Here is a 14,922-nt window from a genome sequence, read left to right as displayed (position 1 = left end):
TATGCCTCTTCGATACAGCCCGATGATCTTGGGAGTCCCACCCACTTTTGGAGAATGAGCTAATCAACCTCTCTAGCTTTTCGACCGCTGAGATTGGGACCTCGTAGATGGTCAGAGGCCACATCAGCCTGGGTAGTAGCCCTTCATCCTACCTGGGAGCATGGTCTTGTTGATACGCTCAAGGCCACTTATGGTTTCCTGCCTAAGCTGGTCCACTTGCTCTGTGTCCTTGAGGGTGGCATCATACCAATTACCAACGTCCAAGACTCTTTACTGGCTTCTCTGGCATTGTTGGTTTAGGCTCTTTGTCAACGTAAAACCTGTGTCTGACAGCTTTCCCTTGACAACTGAAATGCTCCTGGATTTGCTCGACTTTATTTCCATCCGGGCCCACTGGATGTTCCCCTGCAGCTTGTTCAGCAACCGTGTGTCTTGGTTGTGGTGAGTATGGTCATATCATCCATATACGCTCTGATCGGAGGGAGACGAAGACCAGTTTTGAGCTTGAGCCCACCTACTACCCACCGGGAGGCTCGAATGATGACCTCCACTGCCATCGTGAAGGCCAGAGGCGAGATGGTGCATTGCCATTAGCCCTCTTTCCAGACGTTGCCATGCTGTAGTGTACTCGTCTGTTGTAAGCCATATAGCTGCACGTGTTGGAAGTAGGATTTGATGAGGCTGGTGATTGCTTCTGAGACGCTGTAAAAGTGAAATTCTGCCCAGAGGAGACTGTGAGGAACAGATTCAAAGGCATTGGCGAGGTCCAAGAACACAACATTGATATCTTTTTCATCCTTTCTGGCGGCTTGGATTTGGTGTCTCATGTTTGTGTGCTCCAAGCAACCTGAGAAGCCTGGGATGCCTGCCTTCTGCACTGAGGTATTGATGTAGTGGTTCCTGTCCAGGTAGACAGTCAGCCTATGAGCCACTATGCTGAAGAAGATTTTGTCGTGGTCATTGAAGAGGCTGATTTGGCGAAACTGGCTGATATCCGCAGAGTCCTTTTCCTTGGGGATTAGGATGCCTCCTGCCCTCCACCACGCAGTTGTGATAGCTTGTTTCTCCCAAACCACCGTCATCAACCTCCAGACAAAGTGTAGTACCTCTGGTGCGTTCTTATAAAGCCGGTACGGGACTCCATTGGGCCCAGGAGAGGATGCAGCTCTTGCCCACACTGTTAGACATTTATTGTAATTTTTACAGGAAATTCCTGGCAAATAATTGCCGTAAATTTACTGTAAACAGTATACAGGACCCTTACTGTAAAATAATTACAATAACGTACTGTACTTAATACAGCATCCTACTGTAATTTATCACAATAAAATAATGTATATTTACTCAAAAAACAGGAATTTTCTGTAATTTTACAGGATCGAATCTTGTAAATTTTACAGCAAAAGTTTGAATTTGCGGCAACTCAGTTGCCAGGAATTTCCTGTAATTTTACAGGATCGAATCTTGTAAATTTTACAGCAAAATTATTAATTTGCGGCAACTCAGTTGCCAGGAATTTCCTGTAATTTTACAGGATAGAATCTTGTAAGTATTACAGCAAAAGTATTAATTTGCGGCAACTCAGTTGCCAGGAATTTCCTGTTATTTTACAGGATGGAGTCTTGTAAGTATTACAATTATATGTTGTAACTTGGATTAATGTCCCTTTTCAGCCTTCTGCAAAAAAACACAAAACATGTTCTCTTTATCTGTCTTTATTCAATAAAACAGCAAAAAGTAACAAGTGAGTAATAACAAATTAACAAGTAAAAATTGATTATTAACATATGAACAACAAACAAAAAATAATTTAAACCAACAAACAAAAACAGAGGAGGAAATACCCCACAAGGTAAGCGGTGTTGGGGGGAGGAGTGCACACACGCACGCAAGTGCGCGCACACACACACACACACACACACACACACACACACACTCTCTCTCTCTCTCTCACACACACACACACACACACACACACACACACACACACACACACACACACACACACACACACACACACACACACACACACACACTCCTCCACCAGACACCTACTTGCCATGAGTTCAAAGTCCAGAAGTTTCCTCAGCAGATACAAACTGGTGCAACTGGTCTCTTCTTTTCTGCTCCTTGCTGCCGATGCCAGGATTTATGCCACAAAAGGCTGTGAAAAGAGAGAAAACACTTTAGTTGAGATGGCTTTGTCTCCCAGCTGTAGCTGCAGCTCATGGTAGCCTTACTGGCAGCCTGGCTGCTGAAATGCCACTGACCCTGTGATTGGGAGAGAGTGGTGGCTGGCACAACAGGCTAAAACACAAAATCAAATCAACATGATTTGTCTGCCGCAAATAACATTTTTAAATGCAAATATTCTGGTTGTATTATTGTTGTCATTTACAGTAGATCAGTATTTCAAATGAACAGGATTCCTTCATCTCTGGTGACATATTGAGTAGTGCTGCACGATTTGATAAAAATGTGCGATTGCGATTATGGTGGAAAATATTGCGATTTGCGATTGCGATTACGATATTGTAAATTAATGCTGTAAGGAGTCTATTTGCTTGATTATCAAGCACAGCACAGGAAATAACCATATTTTAGGAGTGTATTTCTCAAATAATAAGTGTTTCCTTACAGTATCTTTGTATTAAATAAAAATAGGTAACTTTTTGTGCAGTTTCATAGTCTACTGCGATGCCATCATTTATTACAATGCCTTTCTCCCCCCTCCCTCCTCTCACAGCACACAGGTACACAGGTAACACAGAGACAGACAGACAGACAGACAGACACACACACACAACGGAGGAGACGAGAGGAGACGGCAAATGAGTGTGGCTGTTGCCGTAAAATAAAAATAAAAAATAAATAAAAAAGACAGTTAAAAGAAAACCAAACACCGGAGCTTTCTGGTCGTTCGCCCCAACAGGCATATACCTCCTCGTTTTTTAAACGCACTGCACATGTTGCGGAGGAAAACACAGTTCGCTCCGTGACGCTAAAGCCCCACACCTGCTGTAACCACGGTAAGACGGTCCTGCAGCACACGGAGCGCTGTCTGCCAGCTGGGTCGTCACGTGATCAGACCTGCTGGTCACATGACTACTGACGGAGTCTGCTATGCTGCACACATTAACGGCTCCGCTCCACACACTACAGGAGTTAAAGTCCCGTTTACAGGCTCACGCGGTCGCACATTTATGTACTTTAAATCGCCAATCGCACTCTTTCGTGCGATTACGTAATCGCACGGCGTGACATCGCGATTGCGATTAGATTAATCGTGCAGCACTAATATTGAGTGATCTTTTGTTTACTTTCCATACATTTCTTCCATACAGCACCTTTAAATGTTATGTATAGGGATGCACCGATTGTGAAATTCTGGGCCGATGGCGATACCGATGTTTAAAATAACAACTTGGCCGATGCCAATGTTTTTTCTTTTTGTTATTTATTCCATCTTTGGTGCCACAGAAACATTACTGAACTATTTTAAAAGTCTTTAAAAGACAAATTTATGAAACAAAAACAACCTTTAATGTCAATTTTTAGTTGACATAACCTTAGAACACTTACAGTGGCCTAGAGTTAGTATTAGAGTTGCTACATGGTAAAAGTAGAGTTACCAGGAAAAGTAACTATAGCATTCCTTTTTTTTTTTTTTTATAAAATGCTCAAATATGTAAAATTACTTAGACTTCTCTCCCTAACCCCCTTTATCTGCAGTAACACAGAGACAGAAGGTTTTTTTTTTTTTTCCAAACAGTTGATGCACTAAAAATAATCTGTATAATGTACACTGAAAGAGAAACTAAGCAGGATTTCTCCCGTGGCTATGCTACATTTTTACCTCAATTAAAAAGCCCCAGAGTGATTGTGATAGTTAACTACATTCAGTGGCGCCGCCAGGATTCAATTTCAATGTACGCACAGAAACGGCAAATAGGCTGCAACAATTTTTTTTTCGGGGGCGGGGGGGGGGGGGGGTCGCTGTGCCCATCATGCCACGTAGCAATGGGACTTGTCATAATATACTGCACAACTGAAAATATTGTTGCGACCCCGCAGTAATGTTGTTGTGATGTTTAAGTTGTGTGATTCCTGACTGACTGTGAATGTGTACGGGCAGGTAGGGTATGGTTGGATGAGAAGCTGAGGGGCCGGGGTGAGTGTGAGGAAGACAGTGTGTGTAGGTGAGTGAGGAGGAGCAGAGGAAAAAGTGAGAGAGCTGTCAGATAAGTTTGTGTTATGTTGTTGTAGTTACGTCGGGTCGGACGCTACAATATCAGTAACAACATGTGCTTAACATAGACGTCGGACGCGAAATAGCCGCGGAGCGGAGCCAGTTTCCTTTCGGTGCCGTTAACCGACTGTGCCAGATGCGCCAGAGCGCGCACCTCTGTGCCAGGCTCGCGCTCTGCAGCGGTTTGTGTTGATTCATCTTAACAGAGCGCGTGAGAGATTAACACACACAGGCTACACACATACGGGTTACACATACCCACAGACACACAGCTGATGGGCCGAGGCTCCCCCAGTGGGGGCTCAACCTGGAATCGGCACTTATGAGTCCATAATCGCGGTGCAGACGAGTGAGTTTGGAGCTAGAGAGGAGAGACCTTCATTATCGCTGCTCTGCTGCGTGTTTGTGATCGTGGGTTTGGATCTCTCTTTTTTTTTTTTAAATGCCTGGAAAAGGCTCAACTGTCTTTTTGACATTTCTATACTGGACCGGGCGTAATCATCACATAGCGGTAGTGTAATAGGCGCCAGAAATCAAAAAGAGACAGATGACATGATGTAAACGACAATCACTGGCTTTTACGTTAGGCTTCCACTGATTGGTTTAACAATCAATGAACTCAGCACGTTTAGCCTGTTACAAACAACAAGCGTCTTTATCACACCCGCTCAAAATAAACAAAATTGCTTCTTTTTTTTTCCACCTATGAAAAAAATTGTACGCACAGTGCGTACAGGATTCCGGCTGGCGGCGCCACTGACTACATTAACGGAGGCTCTCTGCCTTCACCTGGCGTCTCTCTCGTTGCATCACTGTAGTAGTCTACCTGGCCGCCCCCCCATGTGTCTGTGTCCCAGCTCTTGTCTCTGTGGCACCGCGACACAGACGCGCTGCGTAAAGTAATGTTTATGACAGTTACGTAATCCACCGCTCCATTTATTGATTTCTCGCTGGCTTCGTTGTAAACACATACACGTGGCCAGGCGGAGGTTAGAAAAAAAGCGACCAGACGAGTTCCTCTCTAACGGTGTATTAAACCCATAGGGGATTTAAATGACGAGGGGCGTTCAGGCTCCTCCGTTCCTCCGCTCGCCATGACCACGCTGCACTTAACAAGTGTGTTTATTAAACATACGCGCAACTTTTTTTTCAAAAATCAATCCGCGGATCACGTGTGTGCCGAACCGAAGATATTGATCCGAACAGATCACGGAACAATGATCATCCGTTGCACCACGGATACCCCCCCCCCCCCCCAAAAAAAAAAGGAAAAAAGAAATCCTCCCGATGGCCGATGGCAGTTAAACGATGCATCGGTGCATCCCTAGTGGGTCATTCCGCCAAAAGAGTGCCATTTGCTCATTGTAACTCTTAAAAATTAAACTTAATTTTTCATTCCATTTCAGTATAGAATTTTTTAATATACACATTTACTCATTCAAAATGAGTACTGGTCAATCTCAGGCTACTTTATTTAATTTATTGCTGCTTTTATCATTGCATTTTTGAAGAAAAAGTAACAGCAATGAGGGTAACAGCAATGAGTTTTTTAGCATAAAATCAGCAATTGTGTGAAATCTAGCCAAATAGCATCTATACTAATAGCTTGAGCACACAGAGCACATTCTTAGGATTTAACTGAATATTTTACTTTTGATATCAACAAACACTGTCTAGAGATAATTTAGGTAACAGGAATGAGTTTTAAGAGTGACGGACCCTGACATAGCTACAATATCATTCAATTTCAGGAAAAATAAATGACAGACTTTAATTTTGGTCTTCCCATGACTTTCAAAAGACCTAAATGATGTCACTTCCAGCAGAACATGTCACTGGTGGAATGGTCCAAAACTTTTGAGTGTAGAATGTGTTCGGGTAACAGCACTGAGTGAAAACCTGGGGACGGGACTAAAATGTGAATTTTAACCAAAATATAATTAGGTTTTAATTTAAAAAATGTTATATAAGTGTAGATATAATATAAAGTCACACTAATATGCAAAAAAAATTAGATTTTAGAAGGATTTTATTCATAATGCATTGTGGTAAACTATAGCGTTTGGCTCTGGGGACATGCAACAAAGGCTATGTTTCAGTGCTTTGAAAGCCTTTTTATAGTAATTAAAAATTATATATCTTTAATTTCTACAGTGATTCATGTGTATGGTGCTTTGTTTATTAATTAAATGCAATTTATATTATATTATTACATGTTTTTATACATTTAATATGCTGGGGACAGAAATGGCACTCTTTTGGTGGAATAAACATAACTTACCTCTGGATAAACTCGAGGCCTCGGCTGGATGCTGCATGCTGCCTCTCTGGTCAAAAGACTGTGGTGTGGCCTCATCACACAGCTTCCCTCCATTGAAAGAACCATGTTTCGGTGCTCAGTGTGTCTCCTGAAAAACATTAAAAAGATGATTATTAAAAGTCTGAACAACACACACCCAATACACAGGGTTGAACTCTCATCACTATGGCCAATGTGATGAGCACCTCAATGCAAAACACAAACAAAACAACTACTATTGCAATTTCATCATTCAGCCACCTGACATGAATCCTCATTTGGCTCTGTTCATACTGGGCCACATTATCATGACGTGAACCGTATGTTGCGGTAAAAAAAAGAAAAGAAAAAAAAGACCGTTGATTCGGTGGAAACTCGGCTTCACGGGCGGGGGCGGGGGTCTGTCAGATCGGCTCGTGGTCGGAGGAACTGATCACAAGCCACGCACAGACAGACACAAGCTGTGTATCTCTCAATTGACCCTTTGTCAAGGCCCCGCCCCCCACGGTTACTGTTGCTAGGTTGGACAAACAATGGTCACGGAAGGGTTAACTCCCATTGGAAACCATTGAAAATTAGGCAGATTTAAATTACTTGTAAAGAAAATTTTAATTAACTTATACATCAGAAAAATAGTGTCCATGATAGAGGACAGACGTGGCTCAATAGCGATTGAACGGGCATTACCTGACTTTTCCGAAAAATGGGGAAAATCATTGTTTTGGTCACTCACTAGCTAGTAGCTAACGACGCTAGCTAACGTTAGCTACAAGCTAACGCTTAATCTCCGCCGATCTCCCGTTTCTCCTCGTAAAACTTCACAAAGTTAAAAAGACATTAGTGGCGGTAATGTTACGTTTGCTAGATAACTTTGAAGGTATTAGATCCTCTCTGTCTATGAACACGACCAGAGAGTGGACTGGAGAATGAATGAGCTTCAATAGCACTTCAGTACAGCCAGGAAAAAACAGGCTCACTGCACACAACAACAACAACAAACAAAACTTTGCAGTTAACCCCTGACCTATGCCTAGAGCTCCCCCTAGTGGACCACCCCCAAACCCTATTATTAAGCTCAACTAACAGAAGGTTAAAGTAATATGTTATAGTACACATGGGCCAAGTAGCCTATGTTTATTGATGTCTTAGGTTTGGGGAATGGGATAAAAATGACTCCAGGAATACGTTCCAGATATCGTGAGTTGCTATTGCAGGAACCCCAGGCACATTTTAACCATATTGAAAAATTATTAAGTAGTTTTTTGCCAAAAAAATTGCTGTCTACCTATCTCGTTTCATAGGGTTTCATTCCAGGGTTGTCCAACCTTAGAATGTTGTGCAACATGTGACATGGGGAGAAGCGCTCTGATTGGTGGATCAGCAGACCAATCAGAAGGCCAACAAAGGGTCAATTCAGCGGCTGCAGCCTCCGGAGGACCCAGTCTACGCGGTCTCCGGAGGAACCGGCGTTGGAGGCTCCTCCGTAGGCTGCGTCAACCGTCGGTAAATGAGACGTTAAAGTGGTGCTTGCAACGGCTCTTCCCTTCCTCCGCTCCTCACCTGTGCGGCCAGCGGAGCCCGGCCAGCGGAGCCCGGCTCAGCGGAGCCCGGCCAGCGGAGCCCGGCTCAGCGGGCGACCCCGCCTCCAAGCCGCCGCAGAGCGGGGCTCCGGCGGAGAGCCGCTAACGGTCGATAGCATGCTACGTTGCACACACGACGAGGTCCCTGTTAGATAGGTACACAAGTAGTGCACACACACACGCCCCGAGCCCCGAGCCGATCTGACAGCCCAGCTCATACTACCTACAGCGGCACTCGTTTACGAGAAAACTAAACACCTCCGTGTCTGGATCAGTGATCAGAACAAGGCTCACACACATCTGGGTGAATTACACCGTAACGTTAACTTACTGTCCACCATTTCAGACGAGATGACCGTCTCTTCCCGCGGTAAACCAGTCTCTCCACTGCCCCGTGAATATTATGCTGAAGTGAAGTTGAATTTTGAACTTGCACGAATATTCGCGTCGCGAGATTCGTGTATTTCAATCTCGTCGCGTGAAAAAAATCACTTCGTGTCCGGTGTCAACGTACCGTAAACGGGGCAGATTAATAGCTTCAACCTCAGATGAACATGTAATGTTATCTTAAGCTAGCTAACAACCTGATTTCAGTTCACTGATAGCTACGTAACTGAATCAAAGTAAACGAAACAGTCACCAACACCATCAGAAAGGCAAATTAATATAACATTATCCATTTTAAAATATGTTAGGTTTACATACCTGAGTTCTGGTCCGTGATGTTGAATGAAGGTCTCTGAGTCGGAGTCTCGTCTGTTTTGGTTTTAGCGCCTAAAAATTCAAATCGGCAATCCCATGATGCAACGCGGTGACTGTAAAACTCCGGTAATTACCGGTAATTACAGTAATAATACAGGACTGTCCATATATTTCCCACAATGCATTGTCATTTACAGTAAAAACACAAATACAATGCATTGTTGTAAAATTTACTGTAGAAATTACATCAATTGCTAACAGTGCAATGTACAATCCTCTCCACTTCCACTTGGGAGGGCTGATGTCCAGCTGATGTTCAGGGGGATGTATTGGTGGCATATCGAGTGGAAGAGTTGTCTTACTAGACCGCTGGCTGTCCGTGTGGTATTTAGGTAAGCTTCGAGATCTTCCATCGCTGTTTTGAGTTTGCCACTTTTGTTCTTTGTGAAAAGACTCTTTACAAACTTGAAGGGGTCCTTGAAGAAGTTTGATCTTCCCTGCTCCTTCGTTTTACACCTCCTTCTCAAGTTCTCAGCTCTCCTCAACGATGACAGTCGGTTATTGATTTCTGCTTGTAGCAGGTTAATTCCCTCCTTCTCCTCCTCTGGACCCTTCATTGTTTTTTCAGCTGCCTCCTCTCCTTGATAAGCCGTTCAATCTCCTCCTGTCTCCTGGACTTCATCAGGGTGGTTGATGTTTTCTTCTTCTTGTCTGTAGTTCCGAAGCGGTCAGCACCATAGTTGTATATCAGGTCTCCCATTCTCTACTCTGGGGGTGTTTTCTTCCTTGAATTCTTCGTAGCCAGGGGTGGGCGGGACCTGTACACGAGCAGTGCCAGGTCCCTCCCACTATTGGGAGCTAACCTATGGCAACCCTGGTTAACCTCAAGAGCTTTGCTACCGTAATTTCTTTTTCAGTGTTTTCAGGTTTGATTTGGGATAGGTGCAGTAAAGTGTTAAAAATAAACCCCATGGGACATTTCTTCATCCTGGTACCTGTCAGAGTCTTAAAGTAGACACTTAAAAGATTAAGAAAAATCTCAAAATGTTTTCATTCAGTGCACAGGATTTTGGTATAGGGGAAAATATACATACGATTTTAGAATTTTCAGCTACTTTTTGTCCCAAAATCAAGTCAAGATGTGTTTAAAAACTTAAAAATAACTAATTTGTTGAATTCCCAGTTTCAAAATTGTGTAGAAAAATGTGTTAATTTGTCTCTCTCTGTTGTTTACTTCAAGAGATATGCTGATTTCTTTTTCAGTGTTTTCAGTTTTGATTTGGGATAGGGGCAGTAAAGTGTTAAAAATAAACACCATGGGACATCTTTTCATCCTGGTACCTGTCAGTCTTAAAGAAGACACTTTAAAGATTAAGAAAGATCTCAAAATGTTTTCATTCAGTGCACAGGATTTTGGTATAGGGGAAAATATACATACGATTTTAGAATTTTCAGCTAATTTTTGATATTTTTGTCCCAAAATCAAGTCAGGATGTGTTAAAAACGTAAAAATAACGATTCTATTGAATTCCTTGCCCCCAAATTGTGTAGAAAATTTGTTAATTTGTCCCTGTGAGTTGTTTACTGAAAGAGCTATGCCAATTTCATTTTCAGTTTTTTCAGCCTCGAATTTGGGATAGGTGTAGTAAAGGGTTAAAAATAAACACCATGGGGCATTTTTTCACCCTGGTACCTGTCAGAGTCTTAAAGTAGACACTTTAAAGATTAAGAAAAATCTCTAAATGTTTTCATTCAGTGCAAAGGATTTTGGTATAGGGGAAAATATACATACGATTTTAGAATTTTCAGCTAATTTTTGATATTTTTGCCCCAAAATCAAGTCAGGATGTGTTAAAAACTTAAAAATAACTATTCTATTGAATTCCTTGGCCCCAAATTGTGTAGAAAAACGTGTTAATTTGTCCCTGTGAGTTGTTTACTGAAAGAGCTATGCCAATTTCATTTTCAGTTTTTTCAGCCTCGAATTTGGGATAGGGGCAGTAAAGGGTTAAAAATAAACACCATGGGACATTTTTTCATCCTGGTACCTGTCAGAATCTTAAAATAGACACTTTAAAGATTAATAAAAAACAGGTGGGGAAAAAAAATCAAGACGTGCTCGTAGACCCCTGTTTCCATCTAGACCAGGGGTGTCCAAACTTTTTTCAGTGAGGGCCAAATACAGAAAAATAAACAAAGGGCCGGGCCACACACTGGTTACATATTAACACAATTTTTTCCTACACATTTCTAACTCACCGGTAAAGAACATTCACTCAGTGGGAGCAGTGATGCTGTGCTTTGGACTGCAGGATGGCTGACATGTCAGGAGAAAGTTTGGTGGTTGAGACACGAAGGACTTCACAGAGATGGCTATCAGTCATTCTGGTTCTCAGTCTGCTTTTGTTCTGATTTAACAGAGAAAATGTTTGTTCACATATGTATGTTGAGCCGAACAGGCTCATCATTCTTTTTGCGTGGCGTCGCATCAGAGGAAACTTGGCATTATCCAAACTCTGATAGAAGTCAGGGAGGGAGAGAAGCTGATGTTGACTCTTCAGAGAATCATCACACTGCATTTCAATGAGTTCTAACTGCAGACTCTCTTCCACTTCTTCTGCATCCACCATGAAGGGAGTGGAGAACAGCTTGATTTCTTTCTCAATGGCAGAAAAATCTTGGAAACGCTGGTTGAATTCTGTCACAAGAGATGCAATCACAGACACATATTTTTCCTTTTTAGCAGAAAGGTTGGCCTCTGGAAACGCAGACTTGATTTCAGACAGCGTGGGGAAGTGTGCAGCATTAAAGCTCCGTAGCTGTGTCTCAAATAGGCGGAGCTTTACACAGAACGCTTTGATGTGCGCATGCAGGTGTGGCACCAGCTGTTCTTTGCCTTGTAGGTTCTTGTTCAGTGTATTCAGATGATGAGTGAGATCAACTAAAAATGCCAAGTCTGCCAGCCATAGAGGGTCACTCAGCTCATGAAGCGGTCGGCCCTTCTCTTTCAAAAACTCGTCGATTTCTGATCTCAGCGAATAAAACCGCTGCAGCACAGAGCCGCGGCTGAGCCACCGCACGTCACAGTGGTAGAGGACGTCCCCGTATTCAGCATCCACCTCAGATAGGAAAGCTTGGAATTCTCTGTGGTACAGTCCTCTAGCTCGAATTATGTTGACAGTTTTTACAACAGTGTTCATCACATCGCCCAGCTGGACAGTCTTAGCGCACAGTGCCTCTTGGTGGATTATACAGTGCACTCGAACAGCCTCACCTCCGCTCTCTTTTACCTTGGCGCACACCAACGATGCCATTCCTTTGCGCTCACCCGTCATAGCCGGAGCTCCATCCGTTGTTACTCCACAGAGCTTGTCCCATTTTAGCCCCATATTTTCCACTGCATCTGACACAGCTTCAAAAATGTCTTTGCCCGTCGTTGTGCCTTTTAGGCTCTTCATATCAAGCAGCTCCTCCGTACAGCAAAAATTATTATCAACTCCCCGCAAATAAATTAACAGCTGCGCGGTGTCTGTGGCATCTGTGCTCTCATCGCATGCAATTGAGTAAAAGTCAAAAGCACAAGCTTTGTCTCTGAGCTGATCTTTCAAGTTAGCTGACAAGTCCTCGATTCGCCGCACCACTGTATTTCTGGACAGGCTCACGTTGTTAAAATCCTGCACTTTTTCCGGGCACATTATTTCTGTGACTTTGATGAGGCACTGCTTTATGAAATCACCGTCTGAGAATGGTTTGCCGTGCTGGGCAATGAGTTTAGCAACTTCATAGCTTGCTGCTGTGGCATTTTCTTGTATTTTGTTGGCACGGGAAAAAAACTGTTGTTGAACTTGCAGGCTAGCTGCCATTTGCTTGAATTTCTGTGTTCGTTCAGCACCGGTGTATGATGTGTAGCTCTGATGTTTGGTCTCATAGTGCCGACGGACATTATACTCTTTCATCACAGCAACAGCTTCATTGCAAATCAAACAGACACACTTTCCGTTGATTTCTTTGAAGAAATATTCATTTTCCCACCGTGTCTGGAATCTTCTGCACTCACTTGCTATTTTCCGTTTCTTCGGTTCTGCCATTTCTGGTAACTGTACGGGCTCGCGGGAAAAGCTCTTCTTTGCTTAATTTTGTTTAGTGGAGAAGCACTAGCGCTGGCTCCATCTAGTGTTAAAACTGAGAAGTGCAACAGAGTTGAGTTCAAGCTTCATGTGCGGGCTGCGGGCCATGGTCAATTATATTTTCATAATTTGCTGCGGGCCAATAAAAACTGGACCGCGGGCCGCAGTTTGGACACCCCTGATCTAGACTATATATGGTAAATGAGAATACAATATAAGCAAGGAATTTTAGAAGCTTTTCTGTTTTTACTTGTGGATATATACAATAAATTATCATTTTATTATAATTATTATTATTTTTAGTTGTTGTTGTAGTATTAATTGTTCTGTATATTTTTCAGGAACGACAGCATAAAATTGTGCTTTTCTTTTTTACTCTGAATGTGAAATGAAGTTTTTATTATACAAATAAAACATAAACATAATACTGTGATTTCTATTGATCCATGTTGTTTTTCTTGTGTCTCTTCCACAGGAAATGACGCTCAGTCAGACGGTGAGTTTGGCTCAGTTGTTTAATTCAATCATTATAAAAGATTTTAATCTCAATTGATTCAGTTCATGTTGAGATTTTTCACAGAAAAACTTCAAACACACATGAACTTTGACCTTTTACCTTCAGTTTGTGGCATCGCGCCGCTCAACACCAGGATTGTAGGAGGTCATGATGCTGCTCAGGGGGCGTGGCCATGGCAGGCCAGCATTCACATATCCAATAGGTTCTTCTGTGGAGGCTCCCTCATCAACAAGCAGTGGGTCCTGACGACCGCTTTTTGTCTCCCCAGGTGAGCTCTGACACATCAAACACCTCACCTGTCCAAACAGAGGAACAAAAAGTAGTCACATGTTGTCTCGTTGTTTTTCTCAGAGCCAGCACTTCTGATGTGACGGTTCGCCTCGGACATCACACACTATCAGGGTCAAATCCTCATGAGCAGAACTGCACAGTGAGCCAGATCATCAGACATCCAGGATTCAACGGCCACAGCCCCAATAACGACATTGCCCTGGTGAAACTGTCCTCACCGGTTACATTCACCAACTACATCAGACCTGTGTGTCTGGCAGCAGCTGACAGCGTCTACAAGGACGGGAAGAAGGTCTGGGTCACCGGCTGGGGAGACCTGTGGACTGACTGTTAGTATCAATATCTAAATCAATATCAATGAGTAGTGACTGAGGAAGCTTTCACATGAATCTCGTTTGGACGGACCTTCTGACTTTTCTGTTTGATCTGAACCAAATGTACAAAGCTCGTCCTCCGGAACAGAGACCTGACTAAAAGAGAGTGTGAAAGATTTTTTCTTTCAATGGTTCAGACTTTCATAGCTTTAACAGGAAATAATGGTGGTGAGATTTGAGCAAATTGAGGAGGAAGTTCTGCCTGTCGGCTGTATTGGGAAAATATACTGTCGGAGGTTTTCTTATGTGTTCTGTACCCTGTTTTATCGTCTTCCCCGTACATCCTATGTAAGGTAAAACCTTGAAATGCATGTCTAGTGTTTCGACACTTTATGACCCCCCGTGGCTGTTTTTGTTACAATCAGCACAGTGCCAGACCATGTAGGGGGCAGCTGTCAGGAAGTGACGTATGTATTGACAGGTGTTGAAGTGATGTGATGTGTATATAAGCAAGTTCTTTCTGAGAGTCAGCACGCATCTTTCCAACTGGTGACTTAACTGTTGCTGTTCGGGAACGCCCACTTGCCAAGTGAATAAACTGGCAAGACGCTCATCTTGTTTGCGAGTACTCAGTTTTTGAAAGTTCCCACTACATCGGCCTACTCCCTTTTATCCCAATAGTTTATCCATTTTATTATTTGTTACTTTATTTTGCTACTGTACTGCTCTAATGTTTTCTGTTATCCGTGCTGTTGTTTTCTATTATAGTTATTTTATCTGTAAGGCGACCTTGGGTGCTTTGAAAGGCGCCAACAAATAAAATGTATTATTATTATTATTATT

The 14,922-nt window shown here is 42.8% G+C and overlaps 2 protein-coding genes across 2 annotated transcripts; one reads left to right on the top strand and one right to left on the bottom strand.

Moving 5' to 3' along the window:
• Positions 1-11,106: 11,106 nt before the first annotated feature.
• Positions 11,107-12,391, bottom strand: LOC146982389 (general transcription factor II-I repeat domain-containing protein 2A). Its single transcript, XM_085785363.1, has one exon. It carries the CDS (start codon positions 12,286-12,288, stop codon positions 11,107-11,109), a length of 1,182 nt encoding a protein of 393 aa, XP_085641489.1. The 5' UTR covers positions 12,289-12,391.
• Positions 12,392-13,554: 1,163 nt separating this feature from the next.
• LOC146982388 (serine protease 27-like) lies at positions 13,555-14,099 on the top strand. Its single transcript, XM_085785578.1, has 2 exons — positions 13,555-13,742; positions 13,826-14,099. The coding sequence occupies exons 1-2, from the start codon at positions 13,555-13,557 to the stop codon at positions 14,097-14,099; spliced, it is 462 nt and encodes a 153-aa protein (XP_085641704.1).
• Positions 14,100-14,922: the final 823 nt, after the last annotated feature.

This window comes from Trachurus japonicus, chromosome 8 (assembly GCF_045865225.1).
Source record: "Trachurus japonicus isolate A0001 chromosome 8, Traja_1.0".
Taxonomy (NCBI): Eukaryota; Metazoa; Chordata; class Actinopteri; order Carangiformes; family Carangidae; genus Trachurus; species Trachurus japonicus.
The sequence above is the reverse complement of the archived record's forward strand: the minus strand, read 5'-3'. Positions and strand labels throughout refer to the sequence as shown.

What these genes read in the sequence shown, in the direction of transcription:
- LOC146982389 (XM_085785363.1), bottom strand. Translation starts at nt 12,288, where the DNA reads ATGAAGAGCCTAAAAGGCACAACGACGGGCAAAGACATTTTTGAAGCT.
- LOC146982388 (XM_085785578.1), top strand. Translation starts at nt 13,555, where the DNA reads ATGAACTTTGACCTTTTACCTTCAGTTTGTGGCATCGCGCCGCTCAAC. An exon ending in ACCGCTTTTTGTCTCCCCAG is followed by an intron (nt 13,743 to 13,825) that starts GTGAGCTCTGAC and finishes TGTTTTTCTCAG; the next exon opens with AGCCAGCACTTCTGATGTGA.